The 18,325-nt window shown below is 42.8% G+C and overlaps 2 protein-coding genes across 2 annotated transcripts; both read right to left on the bottom strand.

The window, feature by feature from the left end:
* Nucleotides 1-806: 806 nt before the first annotated feature.
* LOC118982508 (protein FAM187B-like) lies at nt 807-5,466 on the bottom strand. Its single transcript, XM_037039589.1, has 2 exons — nt 4,270-5,466; nt 807-1,333 (listed from the first exon to the last, which is right to left on the bottom strand). The coding sequence occupies exons 1-2, from the start codon at nt 5,088-5,090 to the stop codon at nt 949-951; spliced, it is 1,206 nt and encodes a 401-aa protein (XP_036895484.1). The 5' UTR covers nt 5,091-5,466; the 3' UTR covers nt 807-948.
* A 6,109-nt stretch (nt 5,467-11,575) lies between these two features.
* On the bottom strand, nt 11,576-12,873 carry LOC118982557 (protein FAM187B-like). The gene is given in 2 exon segments (XM_037039684.1): nt 11,576-12,793; nt 12,862-12,873. Coding segments are annotated over 2 exon segments (633 nt in total). The 3' UTR covers nt 11,576-12,172.
* Nucleotides 12,874-18,325: the final 5,452 nt, after the last annotated feature.

Genomic DNA, 18,325 nt, shown 5'->3' on the forward strand with positions numbered 1-18,325 from the left:
CTGCAGTGAGTGGGGTGACTACAGTTTACCAACCACAAACATTCAAACCCAAACTGGCCTCATTCTACCTCTCCTTTTTTCTTGTGATAAACACAGGGGTTGAGCCAGGCAACCTGGGTTTGAACTGAAGACTCCCTTTAATTACTACATGTAGGGGAATGGTTTCTTTAAGTCTGGCAAGTGTGACTCAGCTCTGTATGGAAAACCTACAGAAGTGAAGTGGTGGGCAGGAGCCGACCTTCAAACCGAGTTTCCCCATGGGAATCAGGCCTAGAAAATGCATACAGATTGTTATGGTTTGCTCTTGCTAGAACTCCATCTCCCTGGTCTAAAACAACAAATGTATATTGTCTATCTTCAAGGTAATTTCCAAAGCCTGTATTCCCAAGGACAGAGCTAATGGGCTCATCGCCATTCCCCTCTGCATGTTATTTTCATTTCCTTGATTGTACCTAAAATATAGACAATAATATTCTATGTAATAGATAATAAATATTTCTCTGATGTAAGACCCCAGGAAAACAATAAAAACCTGTCTAGACAAGGGTTGAGGTCCTCCCCTCTTGAGGAAGTGGCCAAGGCACCCATAGGCACTCTCCTCCTGAGAGAGTAGTCATGCTGTTCCCTTTTTGTCCACAGGATTGTTGTCGCCTGTGCATTCATTCTCATCGTCAGCCACAACAGGCAGACTCTGCTGGCCAGAGTCCACCACAACTAGACAGGTAGGCCTGCCTCAGTTTTCTCATATGTGGAATGAAGAATGCTAATGATTTAACAGAGAAGGACCTGGAAGAGGGATGAGCTCAGCCACCCTTAGCTGTGGCCATGGGTGTGTGGCCCACATGCATCCAGAGTGTGGTGTGGGGCAGGTACAGGGCATAGGCTATGGAAACAACAGTTGAGGTAATGAAGATACAGGAGGCCAGGTCTGAGCACTGTGGGGTCACTTTATTTCACCAGTAGCACCTGATTGCTTCTTTTACTCTGTGAAGGGCAGAAGAGCTTCAGCAGCACCCCAAACAGGACCAGGACAGTGCCCGTCAGCAACGTCAGTTTCAGCCCCTGGAGGATGGAGTCCTTCCCTTTCCAGACCTCCCTCGTTTCCTGCTGTTGTCTAGCTTTCTCTCTCTGCAGAACCTCCAGTGTATCCAAACTGGGCTTGGGGTTGAACCGAGCCATAAACTCCTGCTGCACGAAGCACCTGTAAATGGCTGGCTGGAAGACCTGCAGTCTTCTGCCACCACTGGAGGGGTCCAGGACAGTGCTCACATCCTGGCCAGAGAGCTGGCCCTGCCAGGTCAGGTGTGTGCTGTTGGATTCCCAGATGATGGGCCTGCAAAGGAGGGCAAGGTCAGCTGTGGTACCCTTAAAGAAAAGGAACAAATGTCTGAAGGAGATGGAGACAGCAGCATCCTCCTCCCTGGGGAAGATCAAACAGCACCCCCTCTGAGGAACCCTATACAGCAGTGAGCAAGGGGAGGGTGGGGCAGGATAGCTGGGAGTTTCTGGAGCCACACTATATGCTGAATTAGGTACCTGGCCAAAGGCCTCCCCTTCTCTGAGCTTCCATTTCAAATTTGAACACTGGGGGTGCAGAAATTGTACCTACCTCAGAGAATTATTTAGGGGCTGAGGGATTAGCAAGAGTGCTCTCTAAATGATTTGTGCCCCCTTACCTGCCTGGTTTCATTTCTTCCACTCTCCCCCTCACTTCTGCCCCAGCCACACTGGCCTCCTTGATGTTCCTCTGACAAGCTGGGCATGGTCCTGCCTCAGGGCCTTTGCCCTGGGTGCTCCTTCTGCCGGGAATGCACTTGGTTCCCTCACCTTCCTTCAGCCTTGGCTGAAATGACACCTTCTCAGAGATGCCGTTCCTGACCTTATTTAAAATGTCTGCCTCGCTCACTCCCATCTCCCTTCACTGCTTTTATCACCATCTAAAATACTGAATATTGCCCTGGCTGGTGTGGCTCAGTGGATTCAGCGCTGACCTGTGAACCAAAGGGTCACTGGTTTGATTCCCAGTCAGGGCACATGCCTGGGTTGTGGGCCATGTCCAGTGGGGGCCATGTGAGAGGCAGCCACACATTGATGTTTCTCTTTCTCCCCCCCTTTCCCTCTCTCTAAAAATAAATAAATAAAATCTTTTTTAAAAACTGGGGTTCTGTTTTAAAAATAAATAAATAAAATATTTCTAAAAATGCTTTAAAATACTGAATATTTTATTCATGTGATTGATTATTGCTCTTCGAGGGCATGAATCCTTTTCAGTTTTGTATTGCACTGCATTTCAGATACCCAGAATAGTGTTTGGCTTATAAATGCTCAGTGGTAAGTGAATAATGTGGAAAGTGAATAAGTGAATCAGGCATATAAAACACCCATTGTGGTTGAGAAACAGAGGAGACACTCAAAAGACAACATTGGCAAGGCCAACAATTGTACAAGGACTAACTAACACTTATCAGTGTGGGAGTTTGTCAGCTACTGCTGTACCTTCCCAGGTATTTGTCCCCTCAGGCAGCACAATTATCCCATGAGCCCAGGGCTAGCAAGACCTGAATTGGATAGTCCTCCTCAGATTCATGTTCTACCAAAAACTCAGAATGACACCTTATTTGGAAATTGGGTCATTGCAGTAGGGTGGGGACTAAATCCAACCTGACCTGACCTGCGTCTTTATAAGGAGGTAAGTCACAGTCAGGGACACAGACACACACGGGAGAGATTAGAATGATGCAGCTATAAACCAAGGACGGCTTAGGATTGTCGGCCACCACTAGAAGCCAGGTTCCTACCCAGCATCTGAGACAGCTCATAGCCCTGCTGACAAGTTGACTTTTGACTTCTAGCCTCCAGAACTGTAAGAGAATAAATTCCCGTTGTTTTTAAGCCGCCTGGTTTGTGATACTTTATAATGGCAGACCTAGCAAACTAATACAGCCCCTATTCTACAGACAGGGAGACTGAGGCCTAGAGGAGCACCACAGGCACACAGCTGGAAAACGGCAGAGCCAGGACTGGAACCCAGGCCCGGCTGAACCCAGAGCTTGAGATTTCTCCACTCAGACAAACCTCACACAAACCTCACCCAAACCTCACAAAAAGTGCCGCTCCACTCAGCTTCCTAGACACATGGGCTATTCTTGAAGCCTTGGTAACCTCTCTTCACTCTTCCCTCAAGCTCCCAGTGACTGGCACTTGGGAACTCCTTGTCTAGCAAGTGACAAGTAGGTGTCCCAGTCCTTGGGAGGAGGAATCCATAGTGCACTTTCCTGTACTTCGGAACTGTGGTATTTTTTAGGGAGTGGGTGTTATTTTCATACTTGAAAGGGGAGGAAGAAAGGAGGAAATGAGACAAAATAACATGAGAATGAGAAAAAGAGAGAATAAGAATCACAGCTTGCATAAACAAGGAAAAGGAAACCAGAGGGAGTTGGTGAGGCCAGATCCCACAGAACCTATAGCTGCAGAGGGCTCTCCCTCTGCAAGGGGGAGACTCTACTCTCTCCCTTGGGGTGCACGGGGGGGAAAAAGGGCAGGGGGACTCCATGGTGTGTGTGAGACTAAGGGTCTGCACTGCCACCTCCCACCACAAGTCTCCTTGGTCAAGGACCGCATTCCTCCCGGCTGCAGTTTCCCCATCTACAGATGGACTACCTTGGAGTCCACAGCTCCTGGGGCCAGGGAGAAGGGATGGAAGAGGGTGCAGTTCAGAAAGAGAGTTTTGGGCTGGCCTCCACTGAAACAGTGAGTGGTTCTAGTTCTTATTACTGGGATAGAGGAGGCCAATGGTGAGACTCCCTAGGGGCCCCAGGCAGGAAGAATAGGAGTGTGGCCTGCAGGAGGCAGTCCCTGGAGGAAATGCCTCAGGCACCATCCTCTCCTCCGGAGCCCACTGACCCTCCCAGGTGAGTCAGAGATCTCAGAGCCCCACAGCTCCTCCACTGGCCTGGGCTTCTCCCATCTGACCCCTCTGGGCTGGTGGCTTCCTGAGGGCAGGAAGTCTGATGACTACCATGTCCACAGCATTGCCCAGCACAGGGACACACACAGTCAGCTGAGCCCTCCCTGAGTATTTGCTGTCCTTGTTCTACCTGGTAAAGCAAGAGTGTGTGGGCATCTCTTGCCAAAGGAGCCAGTGGAGAGGGACTGTGGGGCTGACCCATGTAGAACCCCTTCTTCCCTGCATGGGTTAACCATGAAGGCTCCCAAAGTGAGAGAGCTTGACTAGGGACCAAGGGCAGGGCCGGTGCACACTTCCATCACCTGTAGATGGACCCAAAAGGGCAGGTGAGCCATGCAGATCCTGACTCTTCACTGAGCTCAAAGTTGTCCAAAAAAACGTTCTCTACATCTGATGTTTTACATTGAACATGGCAGGCTTCTATCTGCATCTCAGGCCGCATGCGGTTGGACCACAGAACAGCATTTCCCAGGTAGAGCTGGCAGGGCGTGGGTTTCTCCAGGGGCTCTTGGATGTAGCAGTACCCTAGGCGTTTGCGTTCACCCGGCTCCCCACAGCGGTTACAGTCCTGCCAGGGCTCCCACTGGGTGAAGATAAGCTCCTTTTGGCCAAGACTCAGTGTCTCATTCTGCAAGGGTGCTTGGCCCAGACCTCTGTGCGTAATGTGCAGGGTGCTCACGTCCTGAAAGTCAATCTCGTACTGTACCACTTGGATGCCTTTCTTGTCAATACAGTTGTACAAGCCCGTCTGGGATGGCAATGGACTTCTAATGAGAATGCCGCCTTCAGGCATTGTTTCTATGTTCGAAATACTGAGGATGGGGCTGGACCAGTTGGTCCCATCTTGAAGGAAGTAGTGCCACTGTGCCCCAGGGGAGCTGCAGTGCAGAAAGATATCATTGTTGGAAAGCAGGGCCCTCTGGCATCGTTTGCCATGGGGACAGCTGATGGAAACATAAGACCCCAGCAGAGAGACTGCGAAGCTGAGCAGCAGCCACAGGGTGGACAGCATGGTGGACTGGAACTGTGGCAGTGGGCTGAGCACCACCCTGGACATTGTGAGGTCACCCATGACACTCATGCCGCCGCCCTGGGCAGCAGAATGAACTGGAGCACACTCCATGGGTATACAAGGTCATCATCCCCATTTGTCTTGGGACAAGTTAACAACCCTATTTAATTTCTCTTGCAAGCCCTCTACTTTGCTGGGGTTAGGAGAAAACTTAATTTGTCCATTCAGGATTTCCCTACCACCCCCATGTTTTGGCATTAAAGCGTAACATGTAAACATTCAACACATTTTTCCTGAACACCTACTCTGTTCTGGGCACATTTCTTAGTACTGGGGATGAAGAGGTGAATAAATCCTCTGGTTACCATTCTGACCTCCTATCCCTCCCCATTAACCTCTTCAGCCATGCTGGCCTTCTTCCTGACCCCTGAATACAAAGCAAAGTGGTCCTGTCTCAAGACCTTTGCACATGCCGGTCTCTGGCTCTTCCCACAGATAATCTGCATAACTCAATTAATTTTTAAACAATAAATATTTTCCTGTCCTGGCTGGTGTGTCTCAGTGGATTGATTCCTGGCCTCGGAAACAAAGGGTCACCAGTTCAATTCGCATCAGGGCACATGCCTGGGTCGTGGGCCAAGTCCCCAGTAGGCGGTGTGCAAGAGACAACCACACACTGATATTTCTCTCTCTCTCTTTCTCCTTCCCTTCTCCACTTTAAAAATAAATAAATATAATCTTTAAAAATAAAAGAAAGAAATATTTTCATCATTCCCCCCTTCCCAAACCCTTTTCTAATTCCTTAGTCCTGAAATTAAAAGTAATTGCTATGCAGGCTTGATCTGCCTTTATCACTCATTTCACAAATGCTTCCTGAACACCTACCATGTGCTGGCCATTATTCCAATCAGTGAACAGGCTACACAAAGTCTCTGCCCTCTTTGAGCTTCCCTTCTAGTGGAAGAGATAGATAAAAATTAAACTATAATATATATCGTCAGATGCAGTGGATTCTCATTGTTCACAGTAGTTATTTTTTTTTAGAAAATGAAAACTTTATCTTTTTTAAGTCAGTGAACTAGCAAATACTGAAACACTGCTCCCAGGAGAAATACAGGGTTAGTGTCCTACAGGCCCTTGGTCATAAGTTTTTTGTCAACTGACCAATACACAACCTTGCTTTAGGTGTATTTCTGTTTAAAGACACTTTAATATATATTGTTGATTCATTAACATTGAACTTGTAGCCAACAGCTATAACTCTAGCCTGAATAAAGCTTATCTAACACGTGTATTTTCTCTATGTGGCAAATCAGACTTCTTGCACTTAGGAACATTAGGCAGTAATTTGTTTGGGAGCTATTTTATACAGCAAAATCACCCCTAAAAGCAAAATAAAGTGGCAGAAAAATACTATAAAAAGGACACTTAATAGTATGAGAGCTGAAACAAGAAGGCAGAATGTCACCTCGTTCAACCTCAGCTAGGAATGTGCATTGTTAGGTGACTCAATTTTTTTCATCATTCTGTGCTTGTCTGTAAATGAGCATAAAAGCACTGTGGGTATTAATTTGGGGGTTACAAATACATCTTAGTGAGTGAATTCACAATAATTTCTAAAGAGAAAAATAGAGCAGGGAATTGGGGATAGAAAGGGAAAGGTTGTGTGTGGTTACGAGCTACCTTAGGGAGTGTGATCCTCCTGATGGCCCATCTGAGCGTGCTTCTGAGAGGGCAAAGCTTCATAAACATCTGAATAAACTGAGATGAAGAGCCACATTGATATTTGAAGGAAGAATGTTCCCAGGAGAGGGCTAGACCCTGACACAGCCGTCCGCTTAAAGGGTGTGGAGGCAGAGAAACTGAGAAGCCAAAGGAAGAGTGATGGTGGGTGAGGTCAGAGTTCATTGAGTCTTTGCTAAGACATCCTGCCTCCCTCTTTCCCTGGCTCCTCAAGGCTGAGGGCTCTCTTGGCTATGCCCTTGCCCCATGTGGGGACCTCTACAAGCTATATGTAGCATAAGCTATATGCCTACATTCAGAAACTGTTGCTTTTATGGTATCTTGCTGCTAACCCCACCCAAGGAGCGGCACATCCCCTCTGCTCTCATGTTTTCTGTGCCCTCAGAACTATAAAACCATCTAGATTTTTTATCTGCTTCCCAGTACCTTATAAAGCCCCTCTATCTAAGCCATATTAACATCTAGACCTAGACCTCCATTACTTCCCCTCCATCTCCCTGCCTCTCTGCCTTTCTCCTCAGCCCAGGGAATCTTCTCCCTGGTAATCAGGTAATTTGGTAAACAGGTGATCAGGCCTATGAGTAGTGACTGTGAGAAAGCTCGCTTTCAACTTTCATTTTATCTAGGTGAGAAGTCACAAACTGGATGGAAAAAATGTCTTAATTGGCTTCTTAGGGTGTTTTGAGGATATTTAAATTAGTGAACAGACATATGAAAAGATGCTCAATGTCACTAATGATCAGAGAAATGCAAATTAAAACCACAATAAGATATTATTTCACACCTATCAGAATGGCTATCATCAATTAATCAACAAACAACAAGTGCTGGCAAGGATGGCAGAGAAAGAGGAACCCTTTTGGGTTCCCATTCCCACTATGGGTGGGAATGTAGACTGGTGCAGCCAATGTGGAAAGCAGAATGGAGATACCTCAAAAAATTAAAAATAGATCTGCCTTTTGACCCAGCAATCCCACTCTGGAAAGGAACCCGAAACTCTAACTTAAAAAAACATAAGCAGCCCTATGCTCACTGCAGCGTTATATACAATCACCAAGTTGTAGAAGCAGCCCCAGCGTCCATCAGTAGATGAGTGGATAAAACTATGGGGCATTTACACAATGGAATAGTACTTGGCTGTAAAAAAGAAGAAAATTTTACCCTTTGTGACAGTATGTGTAGACCTGGAGAACACTATGCTAAGTGAAATAAGCCAGTCAGAGAAACACAAATACCATATGATTTCACTCATATGTGGACTCTAACGAACAAACGTAAGTAACAAGGAAAATGGGGACAGACTCGTAGATGCAGAGCATAATGACAGCTACTGGGTGACAGGGAGATTAGGGAGTAGAGAGACTGAGAAAAAATGAAAAAGGACTCATGGATATGGACAACAGTGTGGGGATTGCTGTGGGGAGGGGATCATAAGAGAACTAAATGGTAATAAAAAATACAATAAAGATAAAAATCTAAAAAATAAAAACAAAAAACAATACAAAAGATCTAGGGAACCAAGAGCTGGTTCTTTGAAAAGACAAATAAGATTAACAACCCTTTAATAGGATTCATCAAGGTAAATATGAGAGGACCCAAATAAATAAAATCAGAAATGAAAACAGAGAAGTAATAACTGGCACCAAAGAAATATGAGTACAAAGGATTGTAAGAAAATTTTATGAACGACATGCCAACAGATTGGACAATCTGGATGAAATGAATAAATGTCTAAAAAAATACAACCTTCCAAAATGGAATCAGGAAGAATCAGAGAATCTGAACAGGCATATTACAATTAATGAAATTGAAGGAGTAATTTAAAAAACAACAAAAAAAGAACCTCCCAGCAAACAAAAGTCCTGGACTGAATGACTTCACTGGTGAATTTTACCAAACATTCAAAGAAGAACCAACAGCTATCCTTCTCAAACTATTCAAAAAATTTAAGAGGGAAGAGTACTAAACTCATTTTACAAGGCCAGCATTATCCTAATTCCAAAATCAGATAAACACACTACAAAAAAAAAGAAAAGAAAAGAAAATTCTAGGCCAATATCCCTGATGAACATAGATGCTAAAATCCTCAACAAGATATTAGCAAACTGAACCCAGAAATACATTTAAAAGTTCACATACCATGATCAAGTAGGATTTATTCCAGGGATGAAAAGTTGGTACAATATCCACAAATCAATAAATGTGATACACCCCATAAACAAAATGAAGGATAAAAACCACATGATCAAATCAATAGATGCAGAAAAGGCATTTGATAAAATCCAGCATCTATTTATGATTAAAACTCTCAACAAAGCGAGAGTAGAGGGAGCACACCCCAACATAGTAAAGGCCACATATGACAAAACCCACAGTAAACATCATATTCAATGGGCAAAAACTACAAGCATTTCCCTTAAGATTGGGAACAAGACAGTGATGTCCACTTTCACCTCTCTTATTCAACATAGTAATGAAAGATCTGGCCACAGGAATCAGACAGCAGGAAGAAATACATTTCTACCTAAGTCTGAAAGGAAAAAGTAAAACTGTCATTATTTGAAGATGACGTGATACTCTAGAGAACCAAAGAGTCCACCAAAACCTACTAGAGTAAATGAATTCAGTAAAGTAGCAGGATATAAAATTAGTTTCCAGAAAACAGTTGCATTTTTATACATTAATAATTAACTACCAGAAAGGGAAACTAAGAAAACAATCTCATTAACAACGGCCTCGAAAAGAATAAAATACCTAGGAAGAAATTTAACCAAAAATATAAAAGACCTGTACTCAGAAAATGGTAAGATGCTAAAGAAAGAAATGGAAGAAGATACAAATAAGTGGAAGCATAGGAAGAATTAGCATCATTAAAATTTTCACACTATGTAAAGCAATCTAGAGATACAATGCAATTCCTACCAAGATAACAATGGCTTATTTCACAGAACTAAAACAAATATTCCAAAAATTCATACAGAACCACAAAAGACCCCAAATAGCAGCAGCAATCTTGAGGAAAAGAAAAACAAAGTTGGAGGAATAGTTTGATACCTGATATCAAACCATACTACAAAGCCGTAGTAATCAAAACAGCCTGGCACTGACATAAGAACAGATACATGGATCAATGGAAGAGAATAGACAGCTGAGAAATAAACTCAAGGCTTTAAGGTCAATCAAAATTTGGCAAAGGAGAAAAAAACACACAATGCAGTAAAGACAGTCTATTAAATAAATAGTGTTAGTAATATTGGACAGATATATGCAAAAAATGAAACTACACCACCTTATATCATACACAAGAATAAACATGAAATGAACTAAAGACTTAAGTGTTAGACTCAAAACCATAAAAATCGTAGAAGAAAACATAGGCAGTAAAATTTCTGACACTTCTTGTAGCAATATTTTTTCTGATTTATCTCCTTGGGCAAGGGAAATAAAAGAAAAATAAACACTGGGACTAAATCAAACTTAAAAGTTTTTGTAAAGCAAAGGAAACCATCAACAAAATGAAAAGACAACTCACTGAATGAGAGAACATATTTCATTGATACATCTGATAAGGCATTAATATTCAAAAAATGAGGAGAGGCTTAGAAACCTTCAGGACAACTTTAAATGTTCCAACATCCAAATCATAGGAGTACCAGAAGGAGAAGAGGAAGACCAAAAAATCAAAAACTTATTTGAAAAAATAAAGAAGGAAAACTTCCCCAATCTGACAAAGAAAATATAGTTCCAGGAAGTCCAGGAAGCCCAGAGTGTCCCAAAGAAGTTGGACCCAAAAAATAACACACCAAAGCACATCATAATTACATTACCCAAGGTTAAAAATAAGGAGAGAATCTTAAAAGCAGCAAGAGAAAAGGAGACAGTTACCTACAAAGGAGTTCCCATATATTACCAGCTGATTTCTCAAAAGAAACCTTACAGGCAGGAAGGGGCTGGAAAGAAGTATTCCAAGTCATGAAAGGCAAGGACCTACACCCAAGACTGCTCTATCCAGCAAAGCTATCATTTAGAATGGAAGGATAAAGTCCTTCCCAGCTAAGGTCAAGTTCAAGGAGTTCATCATCATCAAGCCCTTATTATATGAAATATTAAAGGAACTTATCTAACAAGATCAAAATCATGAACTGCAAAATGACAACCAACTCACAACTATCAACAACTGAAGTCAGAAAAAAAACACCTAAGCATTCAACTAGAATAGGAACAGAATCACAGAAATGGAGACCTCACGGAGGGCTATCAGTGGGGAGGGAGGAGGAGAGAATGGGGGAAAAGGCACAGGGAATAAAAAGCATAAATGGTAGGTATAAAACAGACAGGGGGAGATTAGAGTAATATGGGAAATGCAGATGCCAAAGAACTTATATATACGACTCAAGTGGCGGGAGGGTAGGAGAATGCTGGTGGGAGGGGGGTGCAGGGCAGAAAGAAATAAAGGGGAGAAAAAAATGGGACAGCTGTAATAGCATAATCAATAAAATATATTTTTAAAAAACTATATACAAATACCAAATATATTTCTGTATACCAACAACAAACAATTAGAAGAAAAAAATTTTAAAGATTTTATTTATTTACTTTAAGAGAGGGCGGAAGGGAAGGACAAAGAAAGGGAAAGAAACATCAGTGTGTGGTTGTCTTCTCGTGCCCCCTCCCAGGGACCTGGCCCACAACCCAGGCATGTGCCCTGACTGGGAATCAAACTGGGTACTCTTTGGTTCACAGCTCGCGTTCAGTCTACTGAACACCAGCCAGGGCTAGAAGATGAAATTTAAAAGACACAGTTTGTGATAGCATAAAAAATCAAATACCTAGGAATAAATATAATTAAATATATGTAAAAATCTCTCCATTAATAACTGCACATTATTAGAAATTAAAGAAAGCCTTAGTAATGGAAGCTGATGTCAAAATTTGCATACAAAGGGCAAAGAGTAACCAATACAATCTTGAAAAACAGTTGGAAAATATATACTACCAGTTATCATGACTTATTATGAAGGTATAATAACTAAGATACTATGGCATTGGTGCAATGCTGAGTAGACAAATAGTATCAGTTAGGAGACAGAAAGCATAGTAGTGTCTGTGTTGGCATGAGCATTGGACAGGGTGTCTTAGTCTCTAGGTTTTACATTTGGTCTCCCCCTGAATCATAGCAGCCTGTGAGGGCAGGGATTAGGTCTTTGCTGGTGACTGCTGTGTTAATAACATGACCCAACCAACACCTGCTCAGAAGGGGAACCAGAGAATTCTTGCTGAATGAACATCTGAACAAGCCAGGGAAGAGACCCCTTCCTGTACCTACTGACCATGAAGGCTGTTCTGGGATTCAGAACCTGCTTTTCCATTGGAAGGTAAACCTCAGTCCTGGGTGGGCACAGGGAACAACCTGGGTGAGGGTCAAAGCCTGGGCTAATATCCTAGTCCAGTCACCTATAGATGGAGGCCAAGGGGTAGGTGAGCCAAATGTTATCGGTCAACTTGCCTAACTGGCAAATGTCGAAGAGGAAGTAGGGCTGGTTAGTTTCCTTTAAGTGGCCGCAGCGTATAAGGCAGGTTTCCACCTGCAGCTCAGGAGGCAGGCAGCTATATTGCTTTTTGGCCCTCAGATAGAGCCAACAGGGCATGGGGTTTTTTTCCAGGGGCTCCTCAGTGTAGCACTGTCCCAGGTATTTGTGCTCACCTCGCCCCCCACAATGATTACACGGCTCCCAGAGGGTAAAGATGAGCACACTGCCACCCAGCTCCAGGGTCGTATTCTGCGGAAGCTTTTGGCCCAGACCTTTGTGTGTAATATGCAGGGTGGTGACATCCTAGAAATGAAGCTCATAGTTCACCACAAGGGCACTCACATTGTCTCGGCAGTGATAGAGGTCTGTCTGTGAGGGCTGAGGGTTGGTCAGGTAGAGGCTGGCCCCAGGCGGTTTCTTTATGTTAGGTATTGAGACTAGCAAGGGATCCTCCCCTAGAGTCGAGGAAAAGTACCAGAGTGCCTTGGGATGGTCACACTGCAGGACAGCATCAATGCCTGGGAGTAGAACCTGAATCAGCTACTTGGAGGAGGAGTTCCCCAAACCTTTGTTCTCTGTGGTCCTGTCTTCAATCTCCAGGGACATACCTCCTTTCCCATGATCTTCCTTGATTACATCTGAGGTGTCACTGGAACATGTGCCCTCCTTGGCAAATGAACATTTTTCTCAGCCTGCCTGTTGTCTTCCAAAATTTGAGACCCAAAGATTCTTAGTCAATTCCATGTGCCAGAAAAACCCCACCCCCTCAAAACACATCCACATTCTGTTCAAGATGCTCCCACCCTGCTCCCTCCCCATCTCTGCTCTTTCTCCTTCACTATCTGTCACTATCTTTCCCCTTCTCTCTGTCACTGCATGCACCCTGAAGTCTATCAGGCATCTACAGAGAGCCATAGCCTTCCTCTCTCATTCACTGAGCCATTTTGTCTACCTGGCAATATCTTAAGGATTTTCTGGGAGTACCTTAATTAATTTATAAATTTTAACAATGGTTATAAAGATTTAATTAGTGATATGTCCTTGATTTTATCCTTGTCAAAAGCTGAGATTTAATGGGTCTTTGCTTCTCAAAGGCATTCCCAGTTTTCAGCCAACTTTGGCCAACATTCACCCCTAATGTCCTGTATTCCGATTGCTTCCCCTAAAGCTGCATGTTCATTAAATACATTATCTATCTTCCAAGGTATCTTAAGCAACAGTCTCCATTCTTCTGGTTTCAAATAAGGTTTCCTGATCCCTTTGCTGTGTGTGTAAGCCAATGCCATGTGTTTTTATTTTTGATTACAATAGCACCCACTCATAACTAATTTCTGTATTACTCAAGATAGGCTATTTGCTACTATACAGTAATAAACTTCCTCCAAATCTCAATGACTAACAAAATCTAAGATTATTTCTCACTCATACTCCATGTCCACTGTGAGTTGGCATTGCAGTCATCAGAGATCCAGGATGATGGAAAGACTGCCATCTCTAACATTTCCAACCTTGTGCTAGTGGAGAAAGAAAGCTCTATAGTATATTATATCTACAGCTAAAAGGTCTGGCCTTAAATGACTTATGTCTCTTGCTCACAAACCATTGGCCAGAAACAGTTACACAGGATCCCTAATTTACCAAACCATCATAGGAAACTCTACATGTCACTGAAACATTTGGCCAATGGCAGGTCGGAAGCAATCCCTAAAAGGAAACAAAATTTCCATGATTGGCTTAAGCTAATCAGAATTTGTTCTCTAAGACTAAGTCTTCTGTGACCGCAGAAGCTATTGAAGACCCAAACAAAATCAGAACTTTGTATGCATGAGAGATGTAGAAGAGAATGTTTAGTTGCTGTAACCATCCCTGTCTGCCACAGCACCCACTGATGGGATTGTGGTAGGCACTGTATGAGTTACATGGCCTCAGGCAAGTTGCTGAAACTTGCTAAGCCTCAGTTCCACCATCCGTAAAATAGGAACAGAACTCTCATCACAAACTATGATTGCTACAACGCTTTCAAGAGACTATGCATGTCAGATTCTTGGCATAGTCTAGATTTGGCCAATGGGAATGTGGCCAAGGTTTCAGTCCCACGCTCTGGGATCAGTTTCATCTCTGGCTCTACCTTGTATTAATTTGGGCGCAGCAACTCTACCTTCTTGTGCCTGGCCCATTGATTTACTCCATAAATAATTATTGCTTACTTACTTCCATGAGACACTAAGGATCCAGGCTAAGTGCCTGTCTTCTTGGACTTTATATTCTAGTGAAGATGTACTAATCAGAATACGTTAGGTTATACTGTATAACAAAAGAATTCTCATAGTTTAGTAGCTTAAGATGATTTATTTTTGCTCACACAAATGTCCAGAGTGGGTTGGTGGAAAGCTCCATTCTACACAGTGCCTTCAAATTGGATGAATTATGAAGCCTGCACCATCTGTGACATTGTTAGCTGCTATGGCGAGACAAAGGACGATAGTGAGTCATGCATTGGCAATGAAATGATTTGGCCTGAGAGAGATCTACATTACTTTTCATTGCAGGACATTCACTAAAATTAATCACATATCCCCACCTAACTGGAAATGTAAGACAGCTCATGGAATATTTGCTGAGCAATTCTGTCTTTGCCTTGAGGAAAAACAGATGGTAAACAAATAAATGACTAATCAGGTCGCAGTAAGCACTTTGAAAAGGAAAAACATGGTGGGTAAGAGAGAGATGGAGATAAAGACTTTTATGGGCTAAATTGTGTGCCCCCAAATTCATACGTTGAGGCCCCAATCCCAGTATCTTAGAATGCAACTTATTTGGAGATAGAGCCTTTAGAAAGGTAAATAAGTTAAAATGAAGTAGTTAAGGTGGGCTCCAATCCAATATATCTGGTGTCCTTATTAAAAGAAGAGATTAGGGCACAGACAACACACACAGGAGGACAACCATGTGAGGACACAGAGAGAAGACAGCCATTTGCAAGCCCAGCAGACAGGTTTCAGAAAGAAACCAACCCTGCCAACACCTTGATCTTGTACTCCTAGCCTCTAGACTGTGAAGAAATAAATGTCTGTTGTTTCATGCTGCTATTCATCGTTGTACTGGAACTCCTACCCACAGGCAAGAAAAAAAGTAAAGGGTATCCAAATTGGAGAGGAAGAGGTAAAACTATCCTTATTTGCAGACAAGAGGCTCCTGTATAGAGAAAAAAGTCCAAAAGAATCCACAAGAAAGCCACCAGAGCTAATGAATGAATCCAGCAAACTTGCAAAGTATAAGATCAACACACAAAAATCAGTTGTGTTTCTATACAACAGTACTGAACAATCTGAAGAGAAATACGTTTTAAATTCCATTTACAAAAGCATCTGAAAGAATTAAACGCTCAGAATAAATCTAACTAAGAAGGTAAAGAGCTTGTATGCTAAAACTACAAAACACTGCTGAAAGAAATTAAAGAGTATAGAAATAAATGGAAAGACATTCCATCTTCATGGATAGAAAGACTTAACATTGTTAGAATGTCAACACCACCCAAACTGACATACCGATTTAATACAGTGCCTAAAAAGAAGGGTGGAATAAAAATTCCAACATCCTTTTTCAAAGAAATGTAAGAAAATCTTCATATTCATATGAAATTGCAATGAACCCTGAATAGCCAAAATAACCTCGAAAAAAATAAAGTTAGAAGACATACATTTTCAAACTTCAAAACTTACTAAAATTTTTATTAATTACAAGAGTATGGTGTTGCAGAAGTGTGGATATACAGACCAATGGGATGGAATAGGGAACCCAGAAATAAACCCTCACAGATATGGCCCATTGATTTTTGACAAGGATGCCAAGCAATATGGGATGCCCAGATCATTCAATGGGTGAAGTACAGACTTTTCAACAAATGGTGAGGGGGAAACTGGATGACCACATGCAAAAGAATGAAGTTGACCCCTTACCTTATACCATATACAAAAATTAACCAAAGACTTAAGTTAAGAGTTAAAACTATAAAACTCTTAGAAGAAAATGTTGGGGAAAATCTTCATAACCTCAGATTTAGCAATGATTTCATAGATATAGTGCCGCAAGCACAGGCACCAAATAGATAAACTGAACTTCATCAAATTAAGAACTTTTGTAAATGAAAGGATACTATCAAGAAAGTGAAACAATAACCTGCAGACTGGAAAAATATTTGCAGATTATATATCAGACACGGGTCTCACATTCAGAATATAAAAAGAACTACAACTCAAAACAAAAAAACCCAAATAACCCAGTTAAAAAATGGGCAAAGATTTCAATAGACACTTCTCCAAAAAAGATACACAAATGACCCATAAGTACATAAAAAGATGATCAACATCATTAGTTTTCAGGGAAGTGAAAAAGAAACCACAATGGGATGCACTTCACCTACACTGGGACAGCTATACTCAAGGAAACAGGAAATGACAAGTGCTGGTGAGGATGTGGAGAGTGTAGAACCCTCCTGCTTTGCTGTAATATAATATAAAAGATGCAGCAATGGGGAAAGCAGCTCAGCAGTTTTACAGGATTAAAAATAGAACTACAATATAACCTAGGAATTCCATTCCTAGGTATATATTAAAAAAAAAATTAAAACAAGTATCTGTACGACACTGACAGCAGTGCTATTTACAATACATAACCAAAAGGTAGAAACAACCTAAATGGATATACCACAAAATGCGGTATAAACATACAGTGAAATACTATTCAGCCATAAAAAATGGAGCTTTGATTGTGATCTATACTACCACATGGATGGACTTGAGAACATTATGCTTAGTGAATAAGCGAGACGAAGAAGGACAAATGTTATATGATCCCACTTATATGAGGTACCTGGAATAGGCACTTTGATAAGAAAGCAGAGGTAACTAGGGGATGGAGACAGGTAGGAATGGGAAGTTATTCTTTAACTGGTACAGAAATTATATTGGGGATGATAAAAAGGTTAGAATGATGAATGTAATTAATGCTGCATCTTACACACAAATGGTTAAAATAGTCCTGACTTGTGTGGCTCAGTTGATTGGGTGCCAGCCTGCCAACTGAAAGGCCGCCAGTTCCATTATCAGCCAGGTCACAAGCCTGGATGCAGTTGCTCCCTGGTAGAGGTGCAGGAGAGGCCACCCATCCCTGTTTCTCACATCATGTTTCTCTCCCTTCCTCCTTCCCTTCCCTTCTCTCTAAAAATAAATAAACAAAATCTCAAATGGTTACAATGATACACATTTTGGTAGGTACATTTTATCACAATAAAAATCTTCTGTTAAAAAGAAATGGATGTGAAGGTTGGGGAGGAATGTTGAAATTTTGTAGAAAGTGACCAGGAGAAATGTTACTGCAAGGGTGCACCTTTAAGTAAAGCCCTAAAGGAGGCGGAGAATCATGTGGCCACCTTCGGTAAGGGTGTCCCAGCAGAGGGACTATTAAGGGCAATGGGCCTGAAGTGGCGGTGTGAGAGCCACTTTCCGGAATAGGGGAGGCCAGAGTGGCTGAATTGGGAGGGGGTGAGGTCAGGGAGGGCGCAGGGCACGCAGTTAAGTATTTTGGTTTCTGCTGGGAGGGAGAGCCACAGGAAGGTTTTGAGCAGACTTACGTGATCCTACTTGAATTTCAACAAGATCAAAATAAAACATCCCTGGTTATGGTACAGACTAGACAGAGTGGCCAGTTTGCAAACCTCCAGAGTCTAGTGGAAAGCGAAGGGTTCCCCAGGACGCACTTCCCCTACCCGCCAATGTGGGGCAGCAGAGCCTCGCCCAGCGTGCGGCGTTCCGGGGCTTCGCCCCGCCCCGCCCCGCCCCGCCTTAGCACGCAGGTAGTCCGGCCCTTGGGAATCTTAGCTGAAAACCCGAAAACCTGTCATTAGTCCTGCGCTTCCACTTGGCCCCTTCAAGAGCCAGGGGTTCCGGAGGCCTGACCTGGGGCTAGAGATGCCCAGAAGCCAAACCACGAGATGAGAAGCGGCGTAGGCGGAGAAAACTTCCGAAATACAATTCCAAGTTTTCCTGGGCCTGATTCCCCCTGGGAGTCCCA

The sequence above is a fragment of the Sturnira hondurensis genome, unplaced genomic scaffold (assembly GCF_014824575.4).
Source record: "Sturnira hondurensis isolate 20B ecotype Veracruz unplaced genomic scaffold, ASM1482457v3 Scaffold0025395, whole genome shotgun sequence".
Classification (NCBI taxonomy): Eukaryota; Metazoa; Chordata; class Mammalia; order Chiroptera; family Phyllostomidae; genus Sturnira; species Sturnira hondurensis.